At 41.6% G+C, this 16,475-nt stretch overlaps 1 protein-coding gene across 3 annotated transcripts; it reads right to left on the bottom strand.

The window, feature by feature from the left end:
* Positions 1-520: 520 nt before the first annotated feature.
* NIF3L1 (NGG1 interacting factor 3 like 1) lies at positions 521-16,454 on the bottom strand. Of its 3 annotated transcripts, XM_025405038.1 has the most exons (8): positions 16,183-16,416; positions 15,256-15,316; positions 13,474-13,935; positions 12,446-12,608; positions 9,318-9,444; positions 7,530-7,668; positions 5,216-5,299; positions 550-887 (listed from the first exon to the last, which is right to left on the bottom strand). In XM_025405038.1, the coding sequence occupies exons 3-8, from the start codon at positions 13,907-13,909 to the stop codon at positions 703-705; spliced, it is 1,134 nt and encodes a 377-aa protein (XP_025260823.1). In that variant the 5' UTR covers positions 13,910-13,935; positions 15,256-15,316; positions 16,183-16,416; the 3' UTR covers positions 550-702. The 3 variants fall into 3 exon arrangements, with proteins under 3 accessions (XP_025260822.1, XP_025260825.1, XP_025260823.1); XM_025405037.1 differs by having other exon boundaries at positions 521-887; positions 13,474-16,454; XM_025405040.1 differs by lacking the exon at positions 7,530-7,668 and having other exon boundaries at positions 521-887; positions 13,474-16,454.
* Positions 16,455-16,475: the final 21 nt, after the last annotated feature.

The raw sequence follows: 16,475 nt of genomic DNA, 5'->3' as shown, positions 1-16,475 counted from the left end.
CTAGAAAGAAGTATTCAAGCCCAAGTTTTTCAAGCATAATGTTAAACTAAGCAAGGGCAAAGATACCCAAATGGATCCATCCCATCCCATCTACAATTAAACTAAGGAGAGAATCACTTGAGCTCCTTCCAAAGAATGTTAAGTAAACAGATTTTATTCAATCTTTCCTAGATTTTATATGAATACTTGTTATTTAATGTGGTAGTGACATTACAGTTTTACTGTATGAGCAATAGAACATTTAGTGAATCTGCCGGGCGTGGTGGCTCACGCCTGTAATCCCAGCACTTCGGGTGGCCGAGGCGGGTGGATCACGAGGTCGAGATCCAGACCATCCTGACCAACATGGTGAAACCCCATCTCTACTAAAAATACAAAAATTAGCTGGGTGCGGTGGCACACACCTGTAGTCCCAGCTGCTCGGGAGGCTGAGGCAGAAGAACTGCTTGAACCTGGGAGGCAGAGGTTGCAATGAACCAAGATCGCGCCACTGCACTCCAGCCTGGTGACAGAGCGAGACTCCATCTCAAAAAAAAAAAAAAGAAAAAAAAAGAATGTTTGGTGAATCAGATTAATAAACCGGAAATGATCATACCCTCTAAGACACTCTTCTAGAAGCACACTAGTCCCACTGACTCATGTTACAAATTCAAGTTGGCATCCAACTAATTTGTACAATGTGTTATCCTGATGTTTCTGCAATTATACCACCTGAAGAGGGTCCCTGTCAGTCTCTGATAGGATAATATTTATCTTATTCTCCAAGTGAGAACCCAGCATATCTCGAAGGTCAGAAAGAAAGCCTCGTTCAGTGTTGCTGTGTTCACAGAGGATGACATTTATTCCTTGGGAAGCAGCATCCAAAATATCATGATGGGACATCTCACCTACCAAAAAGGAAACAGCAAATTCTTAAATGCTAGATATGGAATCTGTGGAATGAGGAAACACAAAAGCAGAAATACCAAGTTTATATTCTATATAAAGTGAATGTAATACAGCAGAACTGTTATAAATCTAGAAAGTACTGTACAGTTTTCTTTTATGTCCTCCAACTTAAAAACAGAGAAAAGTCTGGGCACGGTGGTTCACGCCTGTAATCCCAGCACTTTGGGAAGCCTAGGCAGGGGGGTCACCTGAGCTAAGGAGTTCCAGACCAGCCTAGCCAACATGGTGAAACTCCATCTGTACTAAAAACACAAAAATTAGCTGGGTGTGCTGGCGTGTGCCTGTAATCCCAGCTGCTCAGGAGGCTGAGGCGGGTGAATTGCTTCAGTATGGGGGCTGGAGGTTGCAGTGAGCCGAGACTGCACCACTGCACTTCAACCTGGGTGACAGAGCAAGACTCTGTCTTGAAAATATAATAAAATAAAAATAAAAGCCATCCCATTGAGAATTTCAACTTCTTTTTCCTTGGCAGACCCCAAGGCAATTGTCCAATCCAACATATCTGGCCAGAACCAGATCTGTAAACACCCATTTTACTGTGTTTCCACCGTAAAAAGAATGACCACTGCTAAGTAAAATGAGGCCTTCAGAAAATCTGCCTCTTATGTAATAAATACCTCTGGAGGACATTCTGTGTATACTGCTCAGCAGACTTAGGCTTTGTAAGCACCAGTATTTCTGTCGTCAACTTAGTCTAATATACAAGGATGAAATGAATTTAAGATTATTTCCCGATTAAAACAAAGTATTTTTCTTTGACTTAAGCAAAATCCCTAGAAACTCTGGAGGGAATCTCATCTGTTGTGAAAAGATTTGGGGAAAACTCAAATATTCTGAATTTTTAATTTATTTATATTTGTATTTATTTTTTTAGATGGAGTTTTGCTCTACCGCCCAGGCTGGAGTGCAATAGCATAATCTCAGCTCACTGCAACCTCTGCCTCCTGGGTTCAAGTGATTCTCCTGCCTCGGCCTCTCGAGTAGCTGGAATTACAGGCACCCACCACCAAGCCTGGCTAATTTTTGTATTTTTAGTAGAGATGGGGTTTTGCCATGTTGGCCAGGCTGGTCTCGAACTCCTGGGCTCAAGTGATCTGCCCGCCTCGGCCTCCCAAAGTGCTGGGATTACAGGTGTGAGCCACCGTGTCCAGCCTAATATTCTGAATTTTTAAAAATGCAGTTTGTGAATTTGATGACTTGTAATTTAAAAGCAAAACTGCACTGTGTACAATTTGGTTTGTTCTTTTGAACTGTATTTAGAGACAGAAGGGCATACAAATTTAAGAAAAAAAAGGTTCTTAGAAAAAAAATTGAGTTTTTTCTCTAATTTTCCCACAAGAAAACATCTGTAAGTAAAAAATAAGTTTTCTTAATTCCAGAATTTTTCAGTTCCCCACACTCTTCTAATAAGTGTCATCTCATTATAAGGAATAGTTTTTATTCAAACACCTTTTAAAACATCTTAATCTATAATAGTAAAAGTAAAAAGCAAGAAAAAGACACTAAGATGACCCAGTTGGAAGCCTTGTTTTAGGAAAGATAAGTCTGGCTGCCTGTACTGTGACAAACTCATTGGCCGGAGAAGGCATGAAAGGGGGGAAATCTGTGAAGACCCTGCAATAATTGCTGAAGCCAACGGAAAGAAAAGCTTGGCCCAGGATGGCAGCTTGGGAAAGGAAAAGCAAATGGAGAATGAAACGACAAATGAGAGAACTTACATTTGCAAGGAGCAGGCTCCCCATCTGCTGGTCTTACAGGGTGTTACCCTTAACAACTTAATACAACGAGAACACGGCCTCAGGCTCACAGGAAGCGTGATGAAGTTCAGCAGAGGTCCTTTAGGAGGGGCTTCGCATCTCTGAAGTTACACTCAAAAGCAATGCCTCACAGACCAGAGACATCTAATGCTAGCCAGGTAATATTTTCTATTTCTCCCCACAGCTAGATAGGAAGGACATTTTAACATTTTGGAACTGCCTGAATTTATTTTATGAACATATCATTATATTTTATCACTTTTTAAAAAAACTAGTTTTTAAAAAAGTATTTATGAGGAAATAGATACCCCAAATTGAGCGAGAAGCATAAAACAAAGAGCCTATACTCTTTTAAAAATGTCAATGTTATGAAGACAAAGCTGAGGAACTATTCCAGACTGAAGGGGACTAACAACAACTAAATGCAATGTGAGATCATGGGCTGGATATGGATCAGAAAAAGAAATGCTATAAACTTTTATCAACTGGAAAAATGTGAATATGGACTGTATATCAAGTAAATGTTTTAACAATATTAAATTCCCTCATTTGATAATTGTTCTATAGACTTAGAATGTCTTTGTTCTTAGAAGACTATACACTGAAGTATTGAGAGGTAAAGAAATTGTCATGTCTGCAATCGATTTCTAAAATGGTCCTGGGGGAAATACATCTATATATATAAAATTTTTAACTTGTATATTATATATCTATATATGCACACACAAATGTATACAGACACATATATAATATGTACATAAAGAATGTACAAATATGGCAGAATATAACCATTAGTAACCAAGGTGAAGAGCATATAGGAGTTCATTGTACTATTCTTGCAACTTTTGCATAGGTCTGAAATTCCTTCTAAGTAAAATGCTAAAATGAATTTTAAAATAGCCAGACACAATGCTGTAAGATATTCATATTGAAATTTCACTTTAATCTGGTAGAAATTTAAGGACTTACAAAAATCTTTTATCTTCAGAAGAATGGAAAACAGGTAATAGTCACATACATGTTTTTTTTTTTTTTAAATCAATTTATTGGTTTAGAGCAGTTCCATCAGGCTTTCTCAGATGCTGCTCCTTGGTACTTCGGGATGTGACAATGCTTTCAGTGCAGCAGCCTTTGTAAGAGAGTGTGCTACACAACAAGGCATGGGTGTGGGAGGCAAGGGAAGCATGGAAGTAGCCAAAGGAATGGCCAGAGAGCTAAGAGTCTAGAGCCTGGTCCTCGAAGTGGGAAAAGTAATTCTTTTTTTTTTTTTTTTTTTTTTGAGACCGACTCTGGCTCTGTCGCCCAGGCTGGAGTGCAGTGGCCGGATCTCAGCTCACTGCAAGCGCCACCTCCCGGGTTTACGCCATTCTCCTGCCTCAGCCTCCCGAGTAGCTGGGACTACAGGCGCCCGCCACGTCACCCGGCTAGTTTTTTGTATTTTTTTTAGTAGAGACGGGGTTTCACCGTGTTAGCCAGGATGGTCTCGATCTCCTGACCTCGTGATCCGCCCATCTCGGCCTCCCAAAGTGCTGGGATTACAGGCTTGAGCCACCGCGCCCGGCGGGAAAAGTAATTCTTTAACTCATTCTCTCCTAACCCTAAGAAGGAGGAGGTAAACAAACTGGCAACCCATTAAAATGTCTTCAAATCCTTTGCAGGTATAATGGGCCATGTTTGGTCACATTCCTGAGTAGTAACTACGTGAAGTAATTCTTTCAATAAAAATTAGCCAGGACCTATTAGGTAGTATCCTTAAGGAGAGAGTGTAAGGCCCAGGAGCCAATTACTGTCCAACAGAAGTGCACACTGGAGATCAAGGACAAAGTGATAGGGACCCACAAGAGGCAGAAGCAGGACAGTGTCAGAGAAGGCTTCTCAGAGGGGGTGCTCACTTATCACGAGGAGAACAAGGAAAAGGCATTCTAACCAAAGAAAACAGCATATGCAAAGGGTACAAGAAAGAGGATGCAATGTTCAGGCTCTACCAGACAGATGAAGGAAATCACTGAAGTCTTTTTAGTCAAGACCATCAAATACGCACTGTGAAAAGTTAATTTCAGGAGAACATATGGAAGACAACATTAGAGGGTTGATGCTGTACTTCAAGTAGGAGACACTGCCTGGACAGATAAGGGGGAAGATTCTAGAAAGATTTGGGAGCTTGAATTGATAGGAATTGATGATTGGCTTTAGGCTAAGAGGAACCATTTCCTAGCTAAGGTGACAGGGTAGAAAGTATCCCACTGACGTGAAATCTGAGAGGTTTGGGACAGTTTAGGAAGAATGTAGGTAAAATAAATGCTGACCATTAATTTTTGAGATAATAAATTGTTCAATGATTTCATCCCTCCACAAAGAACGCAGTACGTCCCAGTTCTGTTGTAGTTTCTGTTTAGTTCAAGTTTACAAAACATTAATTAGGTATCATCTATGTGCCAGGTACTGTCCTAAAATCTGCCATTTTTGATTTTGCAAAAAATAAACCAAGAGAGATCCAAAGTCTGTCCTACCTGTGAGGTAAAGGTCAGCCTTGACACCCTGCAGAACGCTGCTCCCAGAACCAGCACACAGGGCCACAACTTTGACTTGAGACTCTTCAAGACAAAGGAAACAAGAGACCAATACTTTACAATTCCCTTTCTTTTTACTATTATAATTTGTACCAAGAATCCTAAACATAATACAGATTTTACTCCTGGTCTCATCATGAGTATACGAATTGTTCTTTCTGCATGTAAAAAAAAAACATGTTTTAATATAAGCAAACAGGTCATTCTTTTGATATTGCATAGCTAACCCAAGGTACAGTTATTATTCCTTTTTCTTTAACTAACAACCTTTGTGAATTGCACAAAATATGGAACAATGCACAAATTTGCATGTAATCTTTGCATAGGCGCCATGCTAATCTATATCATCCAATTTTTAGTATATGTGCTGCTGAAGGGAGTACCGTTATTCCTTTGACATGGCTGCACACTCACAAACCACTGAATAGTACTAATGGTGCAGCTCCAGGCAGTACTGCAACGTTGCTGGGTAAAGTAATCTCACCTGGGTCTTCAGACAACAGTGAGAGGTAGGCAAGTACTATCTCTATTCTCAGGGGAGGAAGCTAAGGACCTAAAAGGACTAGTGAGAAAGAGGAATGCTACGAATGGAGTTGGCACATATTTTTAAATATACTATTTATTCTCAAAAAGCATCCTCTGAAAAGTGAAATAACCGCAACTTTTGAACCAAAATCCAAGTATTTAGCACTTGGGTTTCTAAAATGGACACTTCTTCAGTGGTCACTCCAGTTCAGCAGCACGGTATCTCAAAGATGGGGCTTTGGAGTTATTTTGGAAGTCAAATCCCACCTCTGCTATCCATTTTCTTTGGACACTTAACTCCCTTGGGTTGTTTGATCTAACTGGACTTTTGCATAAGTTACTCATATGGTTTGGCTCTGTGTCCCCATCCAAACCTTACCTTGAACAGTAATCCCCATAATTCCCACGGGTCCAGGGCAGGACCAGGTGGAGGTAATTGGGTCATGGGGGCAGTTCCCCCATGCTGTTCTCGTGATAACGCGTGAGTCTTATGAGATGTGATGGTTTCATAAGCGTCTGGCATTTCCCTCACTTGCACTCATTCTCTCTTCTGCCACCCTGAGAAGAGGTGCCTTCCACCATGATTGTAAGTTTTCTGTGGCCTCCCCAGCCATGCAGAACAATTAAACCTCTTTTCTTCATAAATTAAACCTCTTTTCTTTATAAATTAAAGAGTCAATTAAACCTCTTTTCTTTATAAATTACCCAGACTTGGGCATTTCTTCATAGCAGTGTGAGAACGAACTAATACAGTTACTTATCTCTCTGAACCAAAACTGTTCACCTATAACATAGGAGAAATAGTACCAACCACAAAGCTAACAACAGCTAGCACTTTAACTATACTTAATGTGAGCCAGTCACTGTGCCATGTCACATGGATTATACTACCACCCTCTGAGTTAGGTTTTATTATTAATGCAGTTTTTACCAATGAGACTACTGGGACACAGAGGGCATAAACAACTTGTCAAAGACATGCAGCAAACACACAGGACAGACAAATCTGAAGCCAGGTTGTCTGAGCTCAGAATCTATACCTATAACCACTGTGCCCCACTGCTTTTGCCAGTGGGAGCTCACACACTCAGGACAGACAATCAGTACAGTGCTAGGTTCACTGCAGGTGTTGAACAAATGTCTGTTCACTCTTTTTGTTCTCAAAAGTACCGGGAAAGGCCAGAAGAAAAAATACAAGACTTAGAAACTGCAATGGATCAGATCACTCAGTGGCACCTCACTAGAAAATATTACCAGTCTTGTAAGTGCAAAATTTATGTTGTAATTGTAGCAATCATGATTCCAGCTCTCCTCCTGACATATGGTAAGACTGCACTTTATGCCTCCCTTGGTTGTATTGGATAACATGACTAATTCTGGAAAATAAGTTGAGCAGAAATGAACATGTTTCCTGGAATTTTGAACTGATGGTTTAAGACCCTGCAAAACTCTCTCCCTCTGCAACAACCACCAGTCTACAATGGCCAGACTTCCTAAAATAACCAACTTGAAATGAACACATAGCATGACAGAGAAATAAATCTCATTTATTAGGCCAATGAGATGTATTCCACAGCAGGACCTGGCCTACCCTAATCAATAAAGTAAACCAATGATCTCCTATGAGCTGCTAACACATTCTCTATCACATATTAATACAATCAAGAGTTTCAACCTTTGTCCAATGTTAACAGTAGGCATACTGGATAAATGAAGGAGCAATATTTACCTAAGGTTCTCCCCACCCCAAGGGCTAAGCGAATATGAGATAGTTTTAGGTGTCTTTTGATTCGATCAATCATGGTTGCCAGGGAGACAGATTCATCCAGTGTGCATAAGCGTCCCATTCCAGTATGTAGAAGCAAAGGCTGAGGAGAAACAGAAGTTAGAAATGGTGTCCACTGTCAGTCCTAAAACAACAAATGCTAAAATCAATCAGTATGCACACTGTGAGGTTACTACAGCAAGCTCCAGGCTAAATGTGGGGACACAAACCTGACAAAATCATTCTTCTAGGAGCTCACAGTTTCCTAGGAAGGCAGATGTTTAAATCAATAATCAGGCCAGGCACGATGGCTCATGCCTATAATCCTAGCACTTTGGGAGGCTGAGGTGGGTGGATTGTTTGAGCTCAGGAGTTTCAGACCAGCCTGGGCAACATAGTGAGACTTCATCTCCATTAAAAAATCCAAAAATTAGCCAGGCATGGTGGTGTGCACCTGCACTCCCAGCTTCTTGGGAGGCTGAATGGGAGGTGGGCTTGAGCTACCCAAGAGGCAGAGGTGAGCTGAGATTATACCACCGCACTCCAGCCTGGGGACAGAGCCAGACCCTGCCTCAAAAATAAATTAATTAATTAAACAAAATAATAAAACTGTTTAAATTCAAGGTAGGTTCTACAGTTGCAGCAGCACAAGGAATGACAAACTAAATGAGCTGTGACTTGGGAGGGTTGGGGAGTACTTGGAGGAAGGACTCAGGTCTTAGAGAAAACCCTAAAAGAGTTAAAAAGGGGGAAATAAAAAAGTTTGAAAGGGCGGTGATGTCAAGTGCAGTGTGGCAGGACAGAGGTACGATGAGATGAAGAAAGGCACTCTAAACAGAGAGAACATGGACAAAGGTGCCAAAGACTTGAGAGAACACACTGTGGGGGTAGATCCAAACGAAGACAGTATGGCTACTGTGCAGAGCACGTGCTGTGGAAGGAGAGGAGGCTGGAGGCCCAGGCTGTAGCAGATCATTAAGGGCTTCCGACACCATGCTAAAGAGCCTGGACTGCCTCCTAGGTGCTCGGTGAGACAACTCTCATCACAGAAAATGAGAGTTTCAACTCCTGTGGTGGCAGAGCCAATACAGAGGAGAAACACTGTATAGATATGAGGCCAGAATCAGCAGGGCTTGGAGTCAAGGAGGAGTACGAAAACTTGGAAACTAAAGTAGATAATGATACTGAAATATGAAATATATATTAAAAAAAAGGGGGGGGTGGCACAGGGATAAAGTATTTGGATATATTGAATTTGAAATACTTGTGGGCTCTGTAAGGGCAAAACATCCAGAAAGTAGTTGAAAATATGGATTCTTGTCATTTTTTCCCTTAAGAAAGCATTCTAAGCCAAAAAGTAAAGATAGGAATCATCATCATACAAATGGCTATCAAGTGAAAGAATGAATGACATGGTCCAGGCAGAGGGTATAAAATAAAGAGAGAGCAAACCTGTAACCAAATCTGTAACCCTGAAGAAGTACCACTATTTTCCTATTCCTGGAATGTCTCCCTTTCTCAATTACTTCCTAGAGAATATTATGCTCTCATTGCCATTTTGTACTTTAGGTAACAGTGAATGGCCTGTTGATCTAATAATTTACAAATGAATTTGCTGAAGAAAAATACAAAGTAATGACACTTATCAAACTGTACACATCAAATATGTACAATTCTGAGTATATCAGTTATACTTCAATAAAGCTGAAAATGCACAGTATTTTAAGATCAAACACAAAATATTTTTATTACCTTCTCCAGCGACAGAATTTCTGTCTTCTGATAAAGTTGTTTGTTCTGAGAAAGAAAATCTACCACCTGCATCAAAGCCTTCTGAGTACAATTCAGACTAATCCGTGTTTGTTCCTCATTATCAATCCTAGGGGGGAAAAATCACTCCATTTAGGCCAAATATAGCCAAAATGTATTTTACATAATCCACAGTTTACAAACTTACTATAATAGGAGATTAGATTTATGTAGAACTAAGGATTTAACCAACAGAACCCATTTAATCTGAAACTAATGCATTTTCTAGAATAGCATTTCTCTAAGTCTACTATGCATCAGAATCACCTGGAGGATTATTAAAACACAGATTGCTGGGTCCTACCCCTGGAGTTTCTGATTCATTATATCTAAGTGGGGGTCTGAGAGTTTACCTTTCTAACAAGTTCCAGGTGATGCTGATATTGCTGTTCCAGAGACCTCACTTTGAAACCACTGTTCAAGAACTGTTCTCAATCCCGATTGTGCATCAGAAATTTCCTGGCCGGGCGCGGTGGCTCACACCTGTAATCCCAGCATTTTGGGAGGCCAAGGTGGGCGGATCACTTGAGCCCAGGAGTTCAAGACCAGCCTGGGCAACATAGCAGGACCCCATTTTATTTTTTTATTAAAAAATTAAAGTTAAAAAAAAAAAAAGCCAGGCACAGTGGTTCACACCTGTAATCCCAGCACTTTGGGAGGCCGAGGTAGGTGGATCACCTGAGATCAGGAGTTCAAGACCAGCCTGGCCAACATGGCGAAACCCCATCTCCACCAAAAATACAAAAAAAAATTAGCTGGGCGTGGTGGGGGGTGCCTGTAGTCCCAGCCACTCCCCAGTGGCTGAGGCAGGAGAATCACTTGGACCTGGGAGGCAGAGGTTACAGTGAGCCGAGATTACGCCACTGCACTCCAATCTGGGCAACAGAGTAAGACACTGTCTTAAAAAAAAAAAAAAATTCCTTCTAGCTTCTTAAAATAACAGGTGCTGGATCCTTCCACAGAACCAGTGAAACAGAACATCTACGAATTAGGCTGGGGCAAACTGAATTTTTTTAAAGCCTTAGAGATAATTTTAAAACACTGAATTTGAGAATGTCTTGGACAGATTCTCAGGCAAACTCCATTCTAATTACAAGATCTGAGATGAATACAAAAATCTGCATTTTAAATAAGCACCTCATTAACAATCATGCAGGGGGTCCTTGGATCACCCTCCAGAGCCTCCCCAAAATTATTGGCATCAAGAAAGTTTCACATTTAACCATAAATTCTAAATATAATCATAAAATTCTAGAACTAAAGGACACCTTTAAAGATAATCTGGAAGCATTAATTATAAACTCTGCAATCATCTGTGAAATTTTTAAAAAAGAAAGAAAACCAATGCCTTGGTCCCTATCTAGTGGTAAAACTCAGATATTATCTACAATATGGAAAAACTGGAATCGAACTAAAAAGTCCATCAGTAGGAAGAGGAATGCTTAAAGAAACTACCGTTCATCCATAAGAAGAAACACTACAAGCAATTAAAAATAATGAGAGGTTAGGCTGGGGGCAGTGGCTCATGCCTGTAATCCCAGCACTTTGGGAAATCAAGGTGGACACATGGCTTGAGCCCAGGAGTTTGACACCAGCCTAGACAACAAGTCAAAACCCTGTCTCTACAAAAGATACAAAAATTAGCCAGGCATGGTGGCAAGTTATAACTATAGTCCCAGCTATTAGGGAGGCTGAGGTGGGAGGATGGCTTGAGCCTGTGAGGTCAAGGCTGCAATGGGCTGTGATCATGCCACTGCACTGCAGCCTGGGTGATGAAGTGAGACCTTGTCTCTCAAAAATAAAAAATAAAAAAACAGCTGGGCACCATGGCTCATGCCTATAATCCCAGCACTTTGGGAGGCTGAGGCAGGCAGATCACGAGGTCAGGAGTTCAAGACCAACCCACCCAACATGATGAAACCCCATCTCTACCAAAAATACAAAAAAAAATTAGCCAGGCATGGTGGCGGGCGCTTGAACCAGGGAGGCGGAGGTTGCAGTGAGCCAAGATTGTGCCACTGCACTCCAACCTGGGTGACAGACCTAGACTTCATCTCAAAAATAATAATAAATAATAAACAAACCAAAAAAACTCCTATATCTGCCCTAAATAATGATTGACCTTATAAAGAGGCACTTAATGTATTTTTCACTTGAAGTGCTTGGCACCTATAGTCCCAGCTAATTAAGAGGCTGAGGTGGGAAGACTGCTTGAGACCAGCAGCTTAAAGCCATGGCAAGCTACGATCATACCACTGCACTCCAGCATGGGAATCGCTTTTTTTTTTTTTTTTTTGAGATGGAGTCTCACTCTTGTTGCCCAGGCTGGAGTGCAATGGAGTGATCTCGGCTCACTGCAACCTCCGCCTCCTGGGTTCAAGTGATTCGCCTGCCTGAGCCTCCCGAGTAGCTGGGATTACAGGCATGCGCCACCAAACCCAGCTAATTTTGTATTTTTAGTAGAGACGGGGTTTCTCCATGTTGGTCAGGCTGGTCTCGAACTCCTGACCTCAGGTGATCCACCAGCCTTGGCCTCCCAAAGTGCTGGGATTATAGGTGTGAGCCACTGCGCCCAGCCTGGGAGTCTCTTAAAACAAACAAACAAAGATTATTCAGAAAAGTATTTCCCATGATGTTAAATTAAAAAACTGATTTATGAAAATATATATTTAAAATGTAAAGATAAATATAAAAAAGAAAGTGCTTGGAAATCACTGATTTGCTGGGAACCAATAAAAGCCTCATCACCACATCACTAGGATCTATCTGTGTTCTCTAAAGTGAAAACAACTATCTTTGAACATCACCAGGATTAGAAATACTGTATATAAAATGCATAGTATAGTCCCCTGACATAGAAAATACTTAATAAGTGTTACTTATTGTTTTTATTGTTTTGAAAAAATTCCATAGGTCTCCAGGACCCACAGACAAATGAGGAGTATGCTGCTTTGTAAACCAACTCCAGAGAAAATTATTTGTTTCAAGCCTAAATACCAGGGTTACAGACTTTGTAAGGAAGATGCTTATAAATAAATACACACACAAAAAAAGAGAAAAATAAATTGTACCTAGCAGAAAAAGAAGTGACAGAAACATCATCAATTCCTTTCACTGCAGACATGACTTTGTCCAGGGCTTGGGTGTGGCTAACGTTGAATTCTACTCGGTGGTTTCCCTCTGTAGGGTAGTTGGGAGCTTTGGAAGGATGTATGGGCCTGGAGGTACAAGCTCCTAGAGAAAATATTGTGGGAAAATGGGAGTTTTGGGGGGTTAGAGGTTAACATTTAAAAGTAAGATAAACTACTATAGGCAAAATTTCTAAGAAATGACTTTTTTAAAAGATTCATTCTCATGCTTATATGACATACACACACATACATATATCCTTTAGATATACATCACCAGTCCCCTAGGGCTTTGGTATGGATGTACAAAATCAAATTATTTCAGAATTATTTTCCAAAAGATTCTTAAATCTCTGAAAAACTTGGACAAGAAAGACTGATTCATACATTTTCAGATAATACACAGAATGGTCTACTGTTTGGTAAATCTACCCATGTAAACCATCATTCAGGTTGCAAATGCTCATACTTTATTTGACCACATTAATCCAGATATCATCATAAAAGCTTCAGCCCAAAATGAGTAAACAAAAGACTTACTAAAGTAAAGCTAAAATCCATACATCATTCCCTAGGCATAAGTAAACATTCACTAAAAACATTCACTAAAACCCAGATGTCTATTTGCCTGATTTATCAATCAAGTGTATTCTGGAGAGACCTGAGCTTTCAATTCAACAAGCATTTTTCAAGTGCCCGGGTGACAGGCATTGTGCCACAAAAGTGAGGAGTCACGAAGTTCAGCCCAGTAAGGAAGACTTCTGCTCTCCTAACTCCATAAGAATTAAAAATGTTTCCTTTTTCAAATGCAATTTAACTGCCAAATTTCAGCAACATTATTTTAAATGTATTATACAAAAATGGAATCATACCCTCCCCAACCCTAAAGCAGTTAAAACTTTACTGGAAAGACATTCTAAGGTTTCAAAGTATTTGCAGGGAAAATATCAAATATGAAAGAAGCTTCTCACCAAGCCCTTTAGCCAACCAGTTGTTGACGCCCTGGGGTGCGGCATCATAGGCTGTGTGAGGAGAGTAGATACCGACTCTGTTCTCCAGAGCCTGGATCACCAGGCGCTCCTTCCAGGTGTTCCAGGTTATGCGCTTCATGGGTCGGAAGATAGGCGGATGGTAGGAGAGAATGAGGTCTGCCTTCTTTTGCAGCCCCTCCTCCATCACTTCCTCAGTCAGGTCATTGGTCAGGAAGAGCGTATTTACAGTATGTGGTGGGCTTGGTTCCACCAGTAATCCAACATTGTCCCAACTCTCAGCAAAGGAGAGGGATGCAAAGTCATTCAAGGAAGAAAGGAGAGCCTTCAAATCCATGAAGGAACGGGAAGAACTGCAGATCAGAGAATCTACAAACCGGACTGTCGTGGGGACCGGGCGTACACAAGATGACAACATACAGAAATCAGGTAAAGTTCAAGTTTCTGAAGTCAAAACAAAGAAAATGGTACACAGGTACACTTTAGGCCTGGATCTTTGAGGTATCAAAGCATATGGGCAAAAGAACTGTCATCATAGAGATCTGGGTTCAAATAGTGGCTCTGCCACTTACCAGCACACAGAAACTTAGATAAACCATTTAACCTCTCCAATCTTGTTTTCTCACCTACGAAACGGAGATACTATAGCCCACCTCACAGGCCATCCAGAGGAGCAAATGAATTGTGTAACCTAGCAAAGCCTGGTACATAATACACAAACGTCCATCCCATCTCCTGCCTCACACACCCTTGTTCTTATTCTCCCTACCCTTGCTTCAACCAACCTCCTCCCTAATCCATTTCTCTAAATATTACCCTTCCTTTTCCCAAACCCCCTTCAACTTCTTAAATAAAACTCTTCTTGACCTCCCTTTTCAGCATCCTTCCCAAGGCTCCCAACCCCTCAGTATTCTCATTATTGTGTGTGCCCATTATGCTAAAGCTACTATGGAATAGGAACTATCTTTAATAAATCTCAGTATCGCTAATATAAGCCAGCACTAACTGCTTACTGCATAGAATGACACTGCTCACCTCCCCTGATTGCAACAGAATTTGGAGTTGGGGTGGTATATACTGACATTACAATGTGCTTTACCAAAAAACAGAATAATGTGGCGGGGCGCCTGTAATCCCAGCACTTTGGGAGGCCGAGGCAGGAGGATCACGAGATCAAGAGATAAAGACAATCCTGGCCAACATGGTGAAACCCCGTCTCTACTAAAAATACAAAAATTAGCTGGGCATGGTGGTATGCACCTGTAGTACCAGCTACTTGGGAGGCTGAGGCAGGAGAATCGCTTGAACCGGGGAGGTGGAGGTTGCAGTGAGCCAAGATCGTGCCACAGCACTATGGCCTGGGCAACAGAGTGAGACTCCGTCTCAAAAAAAAAAGAATGTTTAAAATGTCAAGTGCTTTATCAGAATCAAAAATCAAGGAATACATAGGCAGGTCACTCTACAAATGGGCAGGGTCAAGGCAGAAGAAGGGAGAAGCCACTGCCCCTTAAGCAACATTTGCTACACAAAGGCCAGGCTCAAGAGGTGGAAGAGGGTAAGGTATAGGGTACTTTTCCCATGTAGCCTGTAAGCCTTCTAAATATCTACATCCAACAAGGAACTGAAAAGGCTGGCAAAAGAGGAAAGGTGGGAGGGCAATGGAAAGGTAGAAAAAAACTGCTGGCTCCAAAATATGCACAATTAGTAAATGTTTAATCAAATAACCACAAAAGATAATGCTGTCAACCCCATTCTTAAACCTACCACTTATAAACTGTTTGAAGAAAAGCATTTCATAGTATGCACAATAAGAAAGCATAGCCAACTGTAAATTTGATGAAATATCCATAAGCCAATTATTCCAAAAGCAATTTTTCAACGTTTCTATTTAATGAGATGAGGATGCTTATTTAATACATTATTTGAAGTGATACGGGGTCTCCAAAAACCACTCGAGGTCTTGTAAGTTTGTTTTTGTTTTCTTTTTGAGACAGGGTTTCACTAGTTGACTAGGCTGCAGTGCAGGGGCGTGATCTCTGCTCACTGCAGCCTCGACTTCCTGAGCTCAAGCAGATCCTCCCACCTCAGCCTCCTGAGTAGCTCGGACTACTGGCGCGGAACACCACACCTGGCTAATTTTTGTATTTTTAGTAGAGATAGAGATTCACGATGTTGCCCAGGCTGGTCTCAAACTCCTGCACTCAAGTGATCCACCTGCCTCGGCCTCCAAGAGTGCTGGGATTACAGGCGTGAGTCACCGCGTCCGGCCTTGGAAGATCTTCTAATGGTCCTCATAGTACTCCGTTCTCCAGCATCTTCTACATCTGGCAAGCTCGAAAGTGAAACCCTAGTGGGCCACCATTCAGGTTTTGAGTTATTTACTGCAACAGATGAGGAAACTGCGAGGCTACATGGCCACAGTCAACAACGACAACAGGAGGCAGGATAGTATGGTGGTTAAGAGCACCGACTCTGAAGCCAGTCTGAATCCGAGAGCCAGAGCTGTGCAACAACAGGTAAATGACTTACCTATGCATTTTCCTCCTAAAAGGAAGTAGTGCCCAGGCCACAATATCGCGAGATTTATATGTAGAGCTGCAAACAGCTCCTGTCCTAAAGTAAGCACTGTTTACTACTAAGTAGCATCAGTAGGGCCCCTTTGCAAGTTGCAAACCGCTCCCTCAACGTTACCTCATCTATGCCTCATTTCAGCGCCACTTCAGGCCTTTTCCAGGGCAGTGAAAAACCACGAGACACAGCCAGTAAGTCTGAGTCAGGACCCCTGACCCACTAGTGCGCTGTGCTCTCGTGCGGCAGGGCAGTTTTCTGACCCAACCTCTTCTGCTCTGCTCTGCAGCACCAACACAACAATCACAGCCGACCCCAACCGGCACCTACCGCGACGGTCACAACTACACTCGCGGGTTTTTAAATCGCCCACTACTCACCGGTCCCGGAAACTTCGCTGCGTCACTTCCGGTCCT

Source organism: Theropithecus gelada, chromosome 12 (genome assembly GCF_003255815.1).
Source record: "Theropithecus gelada isolate Dixy chromosome 12, Tgel_1.0, whole genome shotgun sequence".
Lineage (NCBI taxonomy): Eukaryota > Metazoa > Chordata > Mammalia > Primates > Cercopithecidae > Theropithecus > Theropithecus gelada.
This window is presented reverse-complemented; position numbering and strand designations above follow the sequence as displayed.